Here is a 17,198-nt window from a genome sequence, read left to right on the forward strand (position 1 = left end):
GGTTCTCCGTCACCTTTGGAAAATGTGTAAACAGTAAGCAAACTTTATTCATATATTTTTCCTCATTTTTGCATCAGTAAAATTAAACAAACGCCGTAGCCGAATGGGTTGGTGCGTGACTACTATTCAGAATTCACAGAGAGAACGTCAGTTCGAATCTCGGTGAAAACACCAAAATTAAGGAAAACTATTTTTCTAATAGCGCTCACCCCTCAGCAGGCAATGGCAAAACACCATACACTCTGCCATGAAAAAAAGCTCCTCATAAACATATCATAAAATACAAAAATAAAATAACTGTATAAAAAAAATTTTTTTCTTGTGATTCGAACCAAGGATTTTGGATCGGAAGCTCACATTGCTAGCCGCTTGGCTATCGCGCCATGCTGTCGGCGCTGGCCTAAAAGTTATTTAGTTCGTCGCTACGTGTATATGTAATATTCGTCGCCAAGAGTGTCGCTTTTTCGTTTCACTTTTTCTCAAATCACTCCCAACGATTCTAAAGAAGTTTTCACTTCAAAAAGATAATCACTCTAATCTTAAAAATATTATGAATTAAATGTATGGGTAAGTTCAGGAACTAAAAATAATCTGTTAAACTGCTATGTTGTTAACGAAAAGAATAGTTTATTCCATTTTTAAGGTAAAAAAAAAAAAAAAAGTGATAATCATAAATACTGGAACATAGATTTAACTGCTGTCATCATCAGTTACTCGCATTCGCTTGCTTCGAATGCGTATACAATCACTATCATCGCTGGAATACTTTTGAACTGGACTTTCTTTTGCTCGTCCAGCATTCTTGCAGTATACAAAGAGGTAGTATAATTCTTTGTAACGAGCCATACAAGAATTCAGCTCACGTTGGAATTGTACAGCTCTTTCGCCATTGGGATCATTTTTGATGCAATGGTGTCTTAATTTATTTTCAAGTTGAAGTTCTTCTTCAATTAAATTTGCAGTTAATTTTACATGTTCTTCATTATCATTGCTTTCTATAGAATCAGCATTGTGTGAGGCAAAATGTAATATTTCCTTTTCGCTAAGAACTTCATCAATCATCAGTTCAGTAATGTCATCGAATACCAAGTCATCGAAAATCTCCCTACCTACTTCGTGTGCCAAATTAATTATATTGGGATATTCTTTTCTATTTTGATCCACGGGATTTTTACTTTTTACACATTCTGGCCAAATTGCTCTCCAACATCCGTTTAAGGTTGATGGTCGTAAATCTGATAATGCTAAAGCAGCAGGTTTAACACAATCTTTAATAGAAAACTTTTTCCAAGCATCAACTACTGTAAGAGTTTTATCCTTATCCAAAGTGTCTAAAATGAACTGGAATGTTCTTTTGATGTAGGAGGTTTTAAATGTTGCGATAATTCCTTGGTCCAGTGGTTGGATTAGAGATATGGTATTCGGTGGCAGGAACAAAACTTGTATATTTTCGTGTTCCAACTGAGGATGCTCGGGTGTAGTGTCTATCAACAGAAGAACTTTAAATTCTAACCCTTTTTCATTGATATATTTTCTAGTTTCTAGTACAAAATATTTAATGAACCATTCTGTGAAAACTGTAGTTGTCACCCATGATTTTTTATTGGCCATCCAATTAACCGGCAATGTACCAAAATCGACACCTTTCATTGCTCGAGGCCTAAGTGCACGATTGATAAGCAGGGGCTTAAGATCCGATCTCCAGAAGCGTTACTGCAAAATAAAAATGTGACTCGATCTTTTTCAGCTTTAAAACCACCAGCGCTTTTTTGCGATTTGTTCTTCTTGGCATTTTTTTTCCAAAAAAGACTAGTTTCGTCGGCATTAAAAACCTGAACTGGACTGTATGCACCATCGGCTATTATTTGTTTAAGTTTTAGTGCCTTTTAGTGTTGAGCCTTCTCCATTTCGAAGGCGATTTAAATTTTCAATTTTGGTTTCCAAAGAAATTGTTTTATGTTTTAGTTTTGTATTTGACATTTTCGTTTAGGGATACATAAAATATTTAACAAAATAAAAAAAATATATAAATAACTGAATAGATATAAAATATTTTTTGGCTTACCTTTTATCTCAATGCGTTGAATTTAATGTAGGGTTGGAAAAACAAATTTGCCAATAAAAAATGTCTTTACCAAACACGTGCATTGATAATTCTCAAAATATTACCACATTTCAATTGCTCTGACCAGTAAATTTGCTTGTATGAACAAAAAGGGAATTCCCCTAAATTTGTGATATGAACATATTTCGCAAAAATTAAATTTGACAAAAAAATGTAAGCAAAACAATTTAAATCGTGCTAAATGGAATAAAATCGTGTAAAGAAATTAAAAATATTTTATTTTCAAACCGTGTTATATCAAAACCGTCTAAAAATAGGTGTAGTTTAAAGAAAATTCAGTTGTATTGTGACGGATGAAGCCTAGAACCGAATACGACGTTGAAAGAATAAAATTAATGTGACTACTGAAGGAAAATTTTGTATCGAATAATACTCCAAGATCCTTAAAATCTGTCACTCTTAGTAGTACATCATTTGAAATGATAAAGGATGTGCTAAATATGCACTGACGCCTCGAAAATGTTAAATGAAAACATTTTTTAATATTTAAGGACAGACGCAATCTTTTGCACCAACGATGATGATTGTTCAAGTCGAGTTGAAGCTTCTGAGCATCCACTGAGTCCTTAACAGATGAGAAGATTTTTAAATCATCCGCGAGAAATTAGAAAAAGTAAGGTATTTGCTTGTATCATTGATAAAAATGGCAAAAAGGAGTGACCCTAAGATGCTCCCTTGGGGGACACCTGAAGTGGCAACAAAGTGGTTCGATGAAATTCCATCAATTTTTACCACAAGCCGTCTCCCCGTCAAATATGGCAAATAACGGCAGATATTTTTATGAGGAACTTTTTCATGGCAGAAATACAGAAATGCACTCAGAGGTTTGCCATTGCCAGCCGAGGGGCGATCGCTATTAGGAAAAACGTTTTCTTCATTTTGGTCTTTCACCGAGATTTGAACCTATGTTCTCTCTTAATTCCGAATGGTAGTCACGCGCCAACCCATTCGCCTACGGCGGCCGAATATGATTAAAAAAAAAATCGGAAGATTTATAATTTTTGCAAATGGCGTCGTACGTCAAACATATTTGACATTTGTGAGCTAGAAAGCTGCAGAATACAAATAAGCAAGCAACGGACTGCGTTAAGATCAAAATGAAAATAGTTCCATTTTTATTTTATTTTATTTAATAAAAAAACTTATTCAAAATTTAATTTTGTGCCAACTATTTTACTCGTATATGCGCCTTTCTATATTCTCTCAAACGTTGCTTTAAGTACAAAGTGGAAAATTTGTAGGAGAGAGTTATATCCCTTTTGAATTCCATTTCGGTAATTCTGTACTGCCTTTGGTAACCGGACCACCAATGATTCGGCAACAAAGCGAGAGATCTTATCTCAATTAACCATTAGACGCGTGCGGCATTAATGATATTTCTAATATATTTTTTAATTGAATTTAAGAATAAGAAGTATTTGTGATGAATTTAAGATAATATCACTCCAATACAAGGAATATGTCTCGAACAAAAATTAGAAAGTCCACCATTTTGGATACTAATCAAATAGTCAAAGCCTCGATAAAGCTGTCAAGGTGTTTATTGGCGGATTTTCCACTAATTTAAAATTTATAATGTTTTGTTTTTTGGAAATTCCTCACTTATTGTTGGATTTCTATTTAGTCGCAAAAAGCATAGCAACATTTAAGACAAAAGCGATTAAATTAGATGTCCGATTTAAGAAAAAAAAGACAAATACAATAGATTTTATTAACTTTAAACATTCCGAAAGCATTAAATTTATAACGAAAACCAGTCAGTGATTGCCAAACTCGAATAGATGCTATGTGAATATGATGAATATTTATTTGAGCGATAAATCAATCAAATAAATTACAATTAAAAAGTAATAACCCAGACCGATAGCTCGCATCATCAGCATGCGAGCAAATATCAGTTAAATCAACGGGGCCAACAATAACAATAACAAATCAACAACTGGCATGACAATAAAAACGTACAGCGCCAACAGCTGGAGCTAGAGCCGAAGCTGAAGCCGAAACCGTAGCTGGAATGCGAGCTAAGCAGTACCCGTAATGCCATCAAAAGGCAGCATCCGCCCAACAGAAGATAATGCAGGGGGGTGGAAAACAAATATTATAATGCATGACAATAAAAATAAAAAACACTGACAGCAACACAAGCCAATACAACAACAGCAACAATGCTAATACGAGCCATCATTATTTAAAATGAGCCAAAGATAAAATTGATAGCAGAATTGAAACAACAAAATACAACAAGTAATAATTTTAAAAATAAATTAGGTTCAAAAAAGAAACGGCTAAAATACGAACGTCAACAAATCAAATAAAAACACAACCACGCAACATTCGAACCGTATCTACATATGAAGACAAAAAATTAATAATTTTAATCAGAAATTTATTGCTACTAAAACGGCAGCAACACACGAATTATGTGTTTGTGTAAATGCGCGCACATCTAAAGGGTGAGCCATATAAAGGGTTCTTGCTAAACATGAAATTAAAACAATTTATTAAGGAATTAAAAAAGTGTATTAAACAATTAAAAAAAATGTATTAAAGAAATTGATTAAAAAAATTAAAAAAATTAAACAAAAAATATTTATTGAAAAATTATTAAAAAATTTATGAAAAACATTTGTTGAAAAATTCTTAAAAGATTTATTAACAAAATTTATTGGAGAATTATAAAAAAATTATTAAAAAAATTTGTTGAAAAATTATTAAAAAATTTATTAAAATATGTATTTAAAATGTAATAGGACTATGAATAAGTTCGTGCGGTTTTTTTCGAAATTTGAAACTTTATTGACGTAAAATGGTTACAAATTTAATATTCAAAATATTGTCCATCGCTTACTACTACTTTTTCCCATCTTTCTGGCAATTCACGGATTCCCTTTGTGAAAAATTCGGTCGGTTTTGCCGCAATCCACGAATCGATCCATTTTTTGACTTCATCGTAATTACGGAAGTGCTGGTCAGCCAGGCCATGTTGCATCGATCGGAAGAGATAGTAATCGGATGACGCAAGGTCTGGACTATACGGCGGGTGGGGTAGGACATCCCATTTGAGCGTTTCTAAGTATGTTTTGACCACTTGTGCAACATGTGGCCGAGCATTGTCATGTTGCAAAATAACTTTGTCGTGTCTATCGGCGTATTGCGGCCGTTTTTCTCGCAGTGCTCGGCTCAAACGCATCAATTGTCGTCGGTAGACATCCCCCGTAATCGTTTCATTCGGTTTCAGTAGCTCATAATACACAACACCCAGCTGGTCCCACCAGATACACAGCATAACCTTCAGGCCATGAATATTCTGCGCCGACGTCGATGTTGAAGCATGGCCAGGGTATCCATACGTTGCCCGACGTTTTGGATTGTCGTAATGGACCCACTTTTCATCGCCAGTCACAATTCGATGCAAAAACCCCTTTCTTTTGTGCCGTTGAAGCAGTTGTTCGCATGCCATAAAACGGCGTTCAACGTCTCTTGGCTTCAATTCATACGGCACCCAATGGCCTACCTTTCGGATCATTCCCATGGCTTTTAAACGTTTGGAAATGGTTGATTGATCAACTCCCAAAGTTTTTGCAACCTCTTCTTGCGTTTGAGCCGGATCTTGATCGAGCAATTCCTCCAATTCGGTATCCATGAACTTTGGCGGCGCACCCTCGCGTTCTTCGTCTTCCAAGCCAAAATCACCACTTTTAAAGCGTGCAAACCACTTCTGGCACGTTCGCTCAGATAGAGCATGCTCACCATAAACTTCCACCAAGATACGATGACTTTCGGCTGCTTTTTTCTTCATATTAAAATAATGAAGAAGAATTCCCCGCAAAAACACATTATTTGGCACGAAATTCGACATTTTCAAGTGTGGTAAAAATATTGTTGTTTACGCTTCAAATAAAAAACTTATACTGACGTTTGTGCCTTACGACAGTAGCTCTCCAATGAATGTTTGGAAATGTGGATCGATGGAATAATAATCAAGTTACGCCATCTGTTGTAAAACCGCACGAACTTATACATAGACCTATTATTAAAAAATGAAATTTTTTGCCAAATTATAAAACATTGGTTGGTTTAAGGGTGACCCCGCATCGGAGTACCACATAGACCGCAAGTTGGGTCCGTTGTGTTGCCCTAGAGCTCATTATTTTGAATGATTTCCCCACCTAACCGAGATTTTTATTGTAGATTTTGATCAAAGATATTAATTCGTTTCGAAAATTTGATGAGAGATTCGATTTTCAGGTCCGAGAGTACTGAAAGATTGTCAATTGTTGTTATAAAACATTAAACAATTACTAAAAAAATTTATTCAAAAATTATTAAAAAAGAGATTATTGAGAAAATATTAAAAAATTTAGAACATGTATTAAACAAATTTATTGAAAAATTATTAAAAAGTTTATTATTAAAATTAAAAAATTCATTCAAAAAATTTGTTGAAAAATTATTAAAAAATTTATTACAAAATGTTTAAAAAATTATTAAAAAATGTAAAAAATGTATTAAAAAAATTTGTTCAAAAATTATTACCAAATTTGTTGAAAAAATGTATTGAAAAATTACTAAAAATTTAAAAAATTATTACAAAAAGATTATTAAAAAAATATTAAAAAAATTTAGAAACTGTATTAATAAAATTTATTCAAAAATTATTACAAAATTTGTTGATACAATTTATTGAAAATTTATTAAAAAATTTATTTAAAAAAATTTTTGAAAAATTATTAAAGAATTAAGAAAATGTATTAAAAAATATTTTGAAAAATTATTAAAAAATTTAAAGCAAAATTATTAAAAATTAAAAAAATTATTAAAAAAAGATTATTGAACATATATTAAAAAAGTTAAAAAATTTATTAAAAAATTTATTGAAAAATTATTAAAAAGTTTATTATTCATATTAAAAAATTTATTAAAAAAATTTGAAAATTTTATTACAAAATGTCCTTAAACATTATTAAAAATATAAAAAATTAAATATATTTCAAAATTATCAAAAAAGTAAAGCAAATGTATTAAAAATTTAATAAAAATTTTTAAATATGGATTAAAAAAATGTATTCAAAAATTATTACAAAATTTAATCAGAACATTTATTGAAAGATTATTAAAAGATTTATTAAAAAAAATTATTGAAAAATTATTTAAAAGTTTATTATTAATATTAAAAAATTTAGTAATATAAAATAATTTATTGAAAAATTATTAAAAAATTTGAAAAATTTATTAAAAAATGTATTAAAAAATTAATAAGAATTAAAAAAAATGTATTCAAAAATTATTACAAAATTTATTCAAAAATTTATTGAAAAATTATTAAAAGATTTAATAAAAAAATTTATTGAAAAATTAGTAACAAGTTTATTATTAATATTAAAAAATGTATTAAGAAAATGTATTCAAAAATTATTAAAGAATTGAAAAAATTTATTGAACTATTAAAGAATTTATTAAACAATTTATTGAAAAATTATTAAAGAGTTTATTAAAAAAATTTATTGAAAAGTTATTAAAAAATTACGAAAATGTACTCCAAAAAATTTAGAAAAATTATTAAAAAGTTTATAAAAAAATTAAAAATGAGTATTAAAAAATTTAAACATTTATTAAAAAAATGTATTGAAAAATTATTAAAAAATTTAAAAAATAAAAAAAAAAATACCGGAGTTTATGATTTTATTACGTAGACAGGAAGGAAAACCTATCGCTCAGTTTGCCTCGCAGTAGTGCAACCCATCAACTCAATTTGTCCAGACTTTGCTGACACTCTCTTGCTTTACCTCCCTTATAGCGTGAATGATAATTGCCTTAAGGTCCTTAAAAGTTGATATATTTACCAAATAATATCTATATTTCAGTTTCGAGTTTCAAGGCTGGCATTGTTATCGGTGTTAATGCTGGTTCCTAAATAACTTTCCTCAACTTTAGCCCAAAAAACTCCAAACCAAGGCTTTAGGTTAGGTTAGGTCGCAGCGGTCAGACCAATAGATAAATGCAATGCCTTAGGGGAACTTGGTCCGAGCTCTAGTAAAGTCAGTTTGAACTAAACACAGGTTTAAGAAGATCCATGATTTCCACAGTGCTGAGATCTTCCAACTCCATTGAAGAATTATCTTCCTAGAATTGCGAATCTTAGTTTGGATAGAGTAGCACAGTGGTACAAAAGTTGAAAAATTGTACTTCATCTCAACAGCTTCTTCAGAACTTATGTGTCTGAGCGTCTGACATCTAAGCGTGTCTGCGTGCTCCGTTAAGAGAGCTCCTTACAAATACAAAACGTTTCCAATGTCATGACATCCAAAATGTTGCAAAAGCAACTAAAGGTCCATTGACTTGTTTTGATGTAAAATTTGGGACCATTTAATCCATGCAATCGGCGCCAGTTTTGTGTGCATTATATTAAATAATGGGCGATGGTTGTTTGCTTCGCGTTTTCATGAAAACTAAACAATGACAAAAGCGCTGTGCGAGAATTGTTCTTTTCCATTTCTGGTGGAATGCAGTGTTGGATCGTATTGTGCTCACTAATGCTACGTTTTGTATTTGCAAGGAAGTTTATGGGCTCAGAAAATGTGATGCAAGGCGATATTTTTTGACGTCTCTTTCGGACACGATGGTCCTTGCACACATCGAAAATCGTATGAATATTCCAGCCGTTATTTCTCAATTCATTACTCGTTTGGCTGTGGAATAATTTTTCAACTACCAGCTACTATTCCTGGGAATATGCATTGTAGGCAACCAACTAATCGCAACCGATGCACTCACAGCGAAGAGAGATTGTCTTCCGCCGAATCCATTAAGAAATATCATTTCATATTTTACCATAAATTTGATTGCAACCACCTTTTTTCTTCAACCTTTTTGGAAATGAGTCAAAATAAGAAATAAAATAAGAAATCCTTTTTTTCACAAACCAAAATATTTTCGCTTTTGATGGCTGCTCAATGAGATCGTGAGTACTTTTAACTAGCTAATTATTTTCGCACACACTAGTGAGCAGCTGCAACTGTTGGGGGGTCCTTCTTTGAAAATATACAAGTATACCATGCGTTTTTCTGCTCTTTATCTTAATGTCTAAGTAATGGGTCTGTCAAAAGTGACGTCTAGATGTCAGTAGTGAATAATTTTTAGACAGTACCTTTTTCTTATATCATCTTTGACATTTGTTAAGTAGGCAGCCGTATGCTTTTACACGATAGAACAATGTGATAAATTATTGAAACTTATTATGAAACTGATCAATCTTTAAGAACAACGCATCGGAAAATTCGTGATTTTTTTGGTGAAAAACTTTCAAGAAACTGGTTCTGTCGAGGATAGAAAAAGCATTGGCAGACCAAAAATTGGACGCACTGTTGAGAATATTTCTGCTTTAGCGGAAAGTGTGGCTGGACAACCTTCAACATCGACATCTCGACGTTCTCAATAATTAGGCATTCATGAATCGACTGTTCGGCGGATTTTACCTGTGGATGTGCTCATGGAGGACATTTAATGGATGTGATTTTATTGTGAATGAAAATAGTGCAACCTAAAAGAATCTATATTTTTATATATTTTATTAGAAAGCAACATCAAGGCACGTCTTTTGAAAGACTCTTTATTTCTATGGCTACTTGTGTAGCGCTCTTGTCGTAAATGTTCATCCATTTATACAATACATACATAGACAATGAAATTTTGATCAGTTTTGGCTATTTTGCAAATTTTTAAACTATTTAATAAAAATTTTTCAAATAATTTTTGGTATGCCTTTGAAATAATTACCATGGCTGCTCAAGCGTAAAATAAATCATTTCGTACTGCAGCTCTAAGATATTAACTAATAGTCAAAGTTTCAAACGGAAAAGAGCTGCTGAGCTTCAAAACTTGCATTTGGGGTACCCTGTATATATGCACATATAGGGTGGGCCAAGTAAAATTTGCTTTTTGAATCGGCTATAAAAATGAAACTAATCAATATTTTTTCAAACTTTTTTTTTATTTTGAAGATTAAACATTGTCATTTATGAATAAAAAATAATATGGTACAAATGACTGCCACGACTGGCTTTACAGTAGGCCATTCAATCAACCCATTTTTAAGCACATTTTCGATTGTTTGGGCTCCAATTTCATGAATGGCAACTTAGATTTCGTGTTTTAAAGCATCAATCGTCTCTGGATGGTTCGCATAGCATTTGTCCTTAACGGCTCCCCACAAAAAATAGTCAAACGGGCTTAAATCACAGCTCCGAGGCGGCCAATTGATATCGGAATTCAAAAACGGTAGCCAAAAGTTCGAGTGTAACTTTGGCAGTGTGACAAGTTGCACCATCTTGTTGAAACCAAATGTCGGCCATGTCATCCTCTTCAATTTTTGGAAACAACTTGTTGAGCATGTCACGGTAACGCTCGCCATTTACTGTAACCGCGGCTCCTCGCTCATTTTCGAAAGGAAATGGCCCGATGATGCCGCCAGACCAAAAACCGCACCAAACAGTGACTCGTTGTGGATGCATTTGCTTCTCTACAGTAACGTGTGGATTTTCTGAGCCCCAAATCCGACAATTTTGCTTATTGACGTAGCCACCGATGTGAAAATCAGGGAAGAAGAAGAAGTCTCACCACTTTGGAAATAGGTTTTCAATATTTCCCAATTTTGTTCAAGCGTAAAGCGTCCCATTTCGTAAATGTCAAACCTTTAATTAAATTATGAACACATTTGACATGTCATTTGTGTTACCATTCTCAAAAAATAGGTGGTTCAAAAATCAAACGCTATATGGCCCACCCTGTACATACATATATGCATCACAAGAGCGATTACAAACCAGTGAACCCCCATACCCTTTACTAAAAACAAAAGCGCTGAGCAACAAATCTCACTAATTGATCATCATTCGGGGCCGCCGCCGCCGCCGCCGACGCCTTGATACATATCTTACATACAAGTAAATCTGTATATACATATTTATATATGTAAATTTGTATATTAGGCGATACGAATTTGTATATCAATCGGCAGCTGCCAACTGTCGCTTAAATATTTCAACTTAACCATAACCGCCGCCCTTTTGTTGCGGTTCGACGCCTCTGTATGTCGCCAACCAACGCAAAAGCCATCAAAGCAGCGCGAAAATTCAATCGTCTCGCAAGATCGGTAATCAGCGATCGACAAGCAAATGTGAAATCAACAAATTCAGTTGATGATCTAGTATTTTGATTGCGGTTTCGGTTGTTGTATTTGAATTAAATTTGATTTCTGACTTTTGTTTGTTTAATTATGCAGCAACAAAAAGCGGCTTAAAGTCGTAAAGCATTCAAGTATTTAACTAGCTTTACGCGCGGCGTATATGCACATGGGGATGTATGTATATGTATGTATGTGTATGTATATGTATGTGTGCATGTATACAATGCAAGGCAACACTCGCTTTTGATGGTCTTTGTCCACCTGCCCGACAAACGATGAACACAACAGTGTCGATTAGCGTTTCCATTTACTTTCTTTCGAAAGCCGCATAAATTAAGTGATGTCGTCTTTCAACTCATCGTTTCGATCGCAACCGAAAAGCGTTTAAGTGGAGCCACTGGTCAATTTTTGATGCGACAGACTTATTTTTCACTTTTTCCTATATGAATTTATTTTCAGTATAATGAATTATCATTAGTTAGCAACTCCAAGATGAGTATTTTGCTTTTAATTTGTGCGGCAGTGAGGATTAGATTCGGTGCGAGTACTTCGAATTTCAGACAATACTTTGACTTTGAGCTTGTGCATACTTTCAGCGGATGTCAGTGAGGGCTCAGCCCTTCAACCTAGGTTAGTAACAGAAGTCAGGGTTTCTATTGAAACAAACTTTCTGGAAGATTAAATTGAGAATTTCCGTTTGTTCTACAGCCGATATCTTCGTTAGTTTAATGAGGAAGTTCTGGTATTCGATTTGAATATGGTGAATAGATTCTACAGTTTTTCATTTGGCAACTTGTGTAGAAAAAATGATGTACCCGAGAACCCAGACATGAAATTTATATCCTTACTCGAGATCTACTGAGCTCTTTTTCATTTCAAACCTTTGTCATAGAGTGCAATTGACTGGAGTTGTGAACGGCTGAACTTTGCCAAATACGTTGCCATTACCGTCCACAAGGTTTAGATAGAGAGGACCACAACAAGCTCCGTCCATTGGCTTCTGTCGGACGGCAGCCACTTTCGAACTTTCGTTTGTCCTTGCTATTTCCGTTTCTAAGCTTCTTCTCCAGGTTAGTGATGGTCTGTCTGTGCATTAGCTACCTTGCGGGGTCCAATCCATCGCATTACGGGATATGTCGTTCGGATCTCTTCTTAACCCATTAAATCCCAACCTTATATAAAATTTTTTAAATGCGTTTATAAAACGTTTATTGAAATAGTGTAATTAAGCTCCTTAAAAAAGAAAAACACGAAAAAAAATCAAAGAAATGCATTTTTTGGGCTGTACCCAATCGAGTACAATGGGATAATATGTATATACATTGCCTGTATATGAAAATATGGAGTATTAAATAAAAAGACACTTTCAAAGACTTCCTTGGTTCTTAGTTCGGTTAACAGTATGGAAGTTTTTGAAACATTCTCTCTCCACGCAAAGGGCTACATTGCATAACTCGTAAATCCATCGAATTCTTTGGTGACACTCCCCGCACCTCAGCTGATTCGATATCCTTTTGGGAAAATGGTTATATGAGGAACCAGCTATTGATGCCGTTGTCGATCGTTTTGAAGATATGTCCCGGAAATTATAATTGCGTAAATAAAATCGCACAATTTCACGTTGGTATTGCAACAAGTTGCATTGACTCTTACTTGCCATTTTATAAAGCTTCCATGCGTTTACTATGCACGAGCTTATCATTGTGGTGAAAAGAGGCCACCACAATTTCTTTCCTCTAAACTTTATATAGTAAGTATTCAAAGCTTGGTCGTGGAGGTCAACTCCTCCCATTCCTGAGTTGTATTCCGCTATCCACTTCGGCTGATGGGCATTCACCTTGCGCCTCTCTTGTCTTGACCATCGTTTGACGGTATGTAAAGGTTCAATTCTATCAAAGTTTGTTCCCACTGTCACAACGCTATTGTCATTCCACTTCACAAAAAGTATTCCTGAGTCAGAACACCTACAAAATTTGATACAAAACAACTATTCAAATAAATCATTATGATAAACTTACATAAAATCAAACTCTCCCCGTTGCTTCTTTTGTAGTTCTTTGTTCGTTTTCAGAGGACATTTTTTGGACCGCCGTTCACGAACAGTCCCAGTAGCCTTAAATCCTTGTTCTTTCAAAATTCTAGGAAGGTCATATGACGTAAAGAAGTTGTCGAAAAATACGATGTGATCGGTCGGATGTGGAATGTTTGTCAAAAGATCAATGACGACCCTTGAACCTAATGGGAGACTTTCTTTCTGATCCTTTTAAAATCCTCCTCATTGAAACAAAAATGACGCTTGTTATGCTGCAAGTCATATATTTTCGTTTGATCGATTATTAATTTTACCACCTCATCGTCAAAAATAGTTTCAAAAATTTCAACTGGGTTCTTAGTTACCAATAAAGAACACGCTTCAAGTTGGGATTGTTCGTAAAAACGTGTTTCTGGAATTTCCGCACTTGTTATTCTCTTTCTCCATTTTGGATTTAGTTCTTTTGACAACTTTTGCCTTTTTTGTAAGCTTGCAAGTGGAATATCATCATGACTGTCACTGTCACTGCTCAAAAATAAGTCAACTTCGCCCGGAACATCCCTGGAATATCATCACGCAATATATTATCCTCTTCAATGTCCTCCTCATCTGTGTCCCAGTGGGTATTTGGCGGTATAATAGCGAAGTCGAAGTGACTACGGTCGCTTGATTCAATATAGTCGGTGGCCGCAGAAAGGTTGTGAAACCTCTTTCAGTAAAATTTTTTTACATCCATTACCAAATCTACATGAAATATGCACACAAAATATATATTAATGTTCCCACTGTACCCATGCGAGTACACTAGAATTTAAACCTACCGAAATGCACTTTTCCACAACTTTTTTCGTATTTTTGTTATAAAGTATACAAATTATATGTATTATGAATATTTCAACATTGAACTTTTTCCGTGATAACTTAGATTTTGTCAAACAGAGAGCTTATTGCAAACTAAACCATGAAAAGAAGAAAAATAGCAAACGTGCACGCAAAGACAAGTGAATAACGGATAACGGGACTCAAAAAAAAGAAGGAGAAACATGTGTATTCCTTTTCAACATTGCTCTGTATTATAAAGTGGCGAGTACATTTAAAAATTTGTAAGCGTTGGCTTTTGACGTCGTTTCGAAAAAGATGCTTTTTCTGTACTCAAGCGAGTACAATGGGATCAAATGGGTTAAAAGGTGTCCAAGCCACTCCCTCTTTCTTTTGAGTATATCCTTTCGTATTTGTTTGTGGTTCGTCATAGCCCATAAGTTTTGGTAGGATATGGTGTTGGACCAGAAGATGTACGGAGGCTACGGTTCACAAATACTTATAAGCGTTTCAAGTCTGTGGCTGCAAGATTCCAAGTTGCGCAGCCGTACAATGGGATGGACTTGACATTAGAGTTTAATATTTTAATTTTGGTGTTATGAGTGATCACAGAGGATTTCCAGACACCTTTAAGAGAACTAAAAGCCTGTTTCGCTTTACTTGGTAATATCTTCTTTTGAGCCTCCGCTTGAAGATATAATACTACGCAAGTAGCAAAAGGTGATAGCTTCTTCAAGCTCAGTACCGCCGATTTTGTCGATTTTAACTTTGTGTGTACAGACTGAGTTTGAACGGATCACCTTGGTTTTCCGATATTTATTTCGATACCTACTTTCGCTGCGGTTTCTTTTACTAATGTTAATTTTTCCACATATCAGTAAAGGTGTGTGTCATAAGGCATATGTCGTCGGCATAGTCAAGATCTTCGATATTTATTGGATCACGCAGATCTTTTGCTTCATTGCTCTTCTGCAAGCTTATCAGAATCTTGTAAGAGGCTTGGCATTTTGCAGAGGGAAATCGAATGAAGGTCGTCCATTCTCAATACATCCGACAATAAAATGTGTCAATTAAGGCCGGCGAAAGCCGAACAGAGAACGAAGAGAAATGTCCTGTAACTCAGAGGATTGCCCATGACGCCTATGGGGTCCATATGCCATATACATGGATTGTGCCCCTTAATTAGTCCCATTAGGGCTCCTCTTCTTGAGAAGGAATTTCACCACTGTGTCAGCACGAGACCACCGTCTCTCATGGATTTGAGGAACGAAAACCCTGATGTACTCGACCGTTTCCACTATATTTGGCCCTAAAATTGAATTCAGTCCGATTGGACACTCGAAAGAACTACAGTTCTCCACTTCATCAGCCAATTTATGGCATTGAACTCCAAAAGGTCGGGGTTTTCCACCTCACAACAGATTTCAGCCCCAACTTACATTCCTGGACTACTTGTGAAGAGCTTCGAGCAGTTTCTAAGGCCTTTAGAGGAGCTTAGCTATCACTGCGAAAATTTTTAAAAGCGATTTGTGATGTATTTGTTAATCCTATCCCTCAGAAGATTATAAAACGAGGTGCAGTAAAGACTTATCTGTCAACTGATCGTGCCTGCGCTTCTCGAGAGAAAGAGTTATGGATCTCAGCCCGCTAAAAAAGGTGCGTGTAGCGTAGTACACATAACAGAAGTTAAACTTTCAAGGCAGACGAAGAAAGAGGGAGAAACCCGAGAGATAATGAGAGAGTGAGAGAGACAAAGAATATATATCTAAATAAATCCACAACATTTGCAGAGAATACAAATAGACAAAATTTACAAAAAACGGAGAAGGGTCGACCGGTCTAGGTAAACGCCGGACACAAACCGTGGCAACAACGCGCACTAATCCGAGCGTTTATCACCCGCACAAACGCAGCGATTCCAGGACCGCAGCAACGGTACAAATTACCGCAAGGCGATACCAATAAATCCGACGCCGGAATGGATAGCACTTTATAGTACGCACAAGCACTAGTCAGGAAACGGAAATAAGTGCCAAAAAGTAGGCACCAAAAAAAATTCGCCAAAAAAATTGGGACCAAAAAACGCCCCAAACAGTAGGCACCAAGGAAATATAACGCCAAAAAGTAGGCACCAAAAATATATTTCCTACAAGTTTGCACCAACAAACAAGCGCCAAAAAGTAGGCAGTGTTATTTCTCACTAGAAATTAGAAACCACAAGGAAAAACTCAGGAAAATAGCCTAAAGTATATCTAAGGTATATATAAGCTATAGCTCTCTCTCTCTCCTTTTCGTCTACGTTATATCTTTTTTCTCTCTCGTGGAACGAAAATGCCCAAAACGTTGCATGGCCTTGAAATTTTACTCTCCATTCTCGCTCGTCCATCGATGCCTAAGAAGTCGAACTCGTCCTCCTATTTGTGGTGTGCGTCTTGATGTTGACGGAAAGGCCTACAGTTCTGAGCCGGCTCCGAACGGCAGATATTTTTTTTATTTTTTTATGGAGACCTTCTTCATGGCAGAAATGCAGTCGGAGGTTTGCCGAGGGGCGACCACTATTAGATAAACACTGTTACTTCATTTGGTGTTTCAAGGAGATTTGAACCTACGTACTCCGAATAATAGTCACGCAGCAACCCATTCGGCTACGGCGGCCGCTATTCTTTCTGTTATACTTGGCCCTAAAATTTATTTCGATCCAATTGGATGGGAAAAGAATGGAGAAAGAGCGAGTTCATCTCTTGAGAGACATAGCGAACTTCATAGAACAACATCAAGACGCACGCCACAAAAGGCAGAGGAACTCGGCCAAACACCTAACAGAAGTGTACGTGCCAATTTTCAATTTATTTTAACTAACCACATGTACTCCAGAATGTTTCTTCTAATTTGAAAACGCTATGTACGATACAAATATGTATATAGCTAATTTTTAGTGATTTCCTTCAAATAATAAAAAAATTAAATTTGTTTGAACTAAAAGTCATAAATACATATCCAAATATACTCTTAATAACATAAAGTTTTATAAATAAATA

At 34.8% G+C, this 17,198-nt stretch overlaps 1 protein-coding gene across 1 annotated transcript; it reads right to left on the reverse strand.

Annotated features, from left to right (window-relative positions):
• Positions 1-690: 690 nt before the first annotated feature.
• On the reverse strand, positions 691-1,650 carry LOC128863735 (tigger transposable element-derived protein 1-like). The gene has a single exon (XM_054103045.1). It carries the CDS (start codon positions 1,648-1,650, stop codon positions 691-693), a length of 960 nt encoding a protein of 319 aa, XP_053959020.1.
• Positions 1,651-17,198: the final 15,548 nt, after the last annotated feature.

This window comes from Anastrepha ludens, chromosome 5, assembly GCF_028408465.1.
Source record: "Anastrepha ludens isolate Willacy chromosome 5, idAnaLude1.1, whole genome shotgun sequence".
In the NCBI taxonomy this organism is placed as follows: Eukaryota; Metazoa; Arthropoda; class Insecta; order Diptera; family Tephritidae; genus Anastrepha; species Anastrepha ludens.

Excerpts from the sequence above, each read along its gene's own strand:
- LOC128863735 (XM_054103045.1), bottom strand. The coding sequence starts at position 1,650 with ATGAAAGGTGTCGATTTTGGTACATTGCCGGTTAATTGGATGGCCAAT.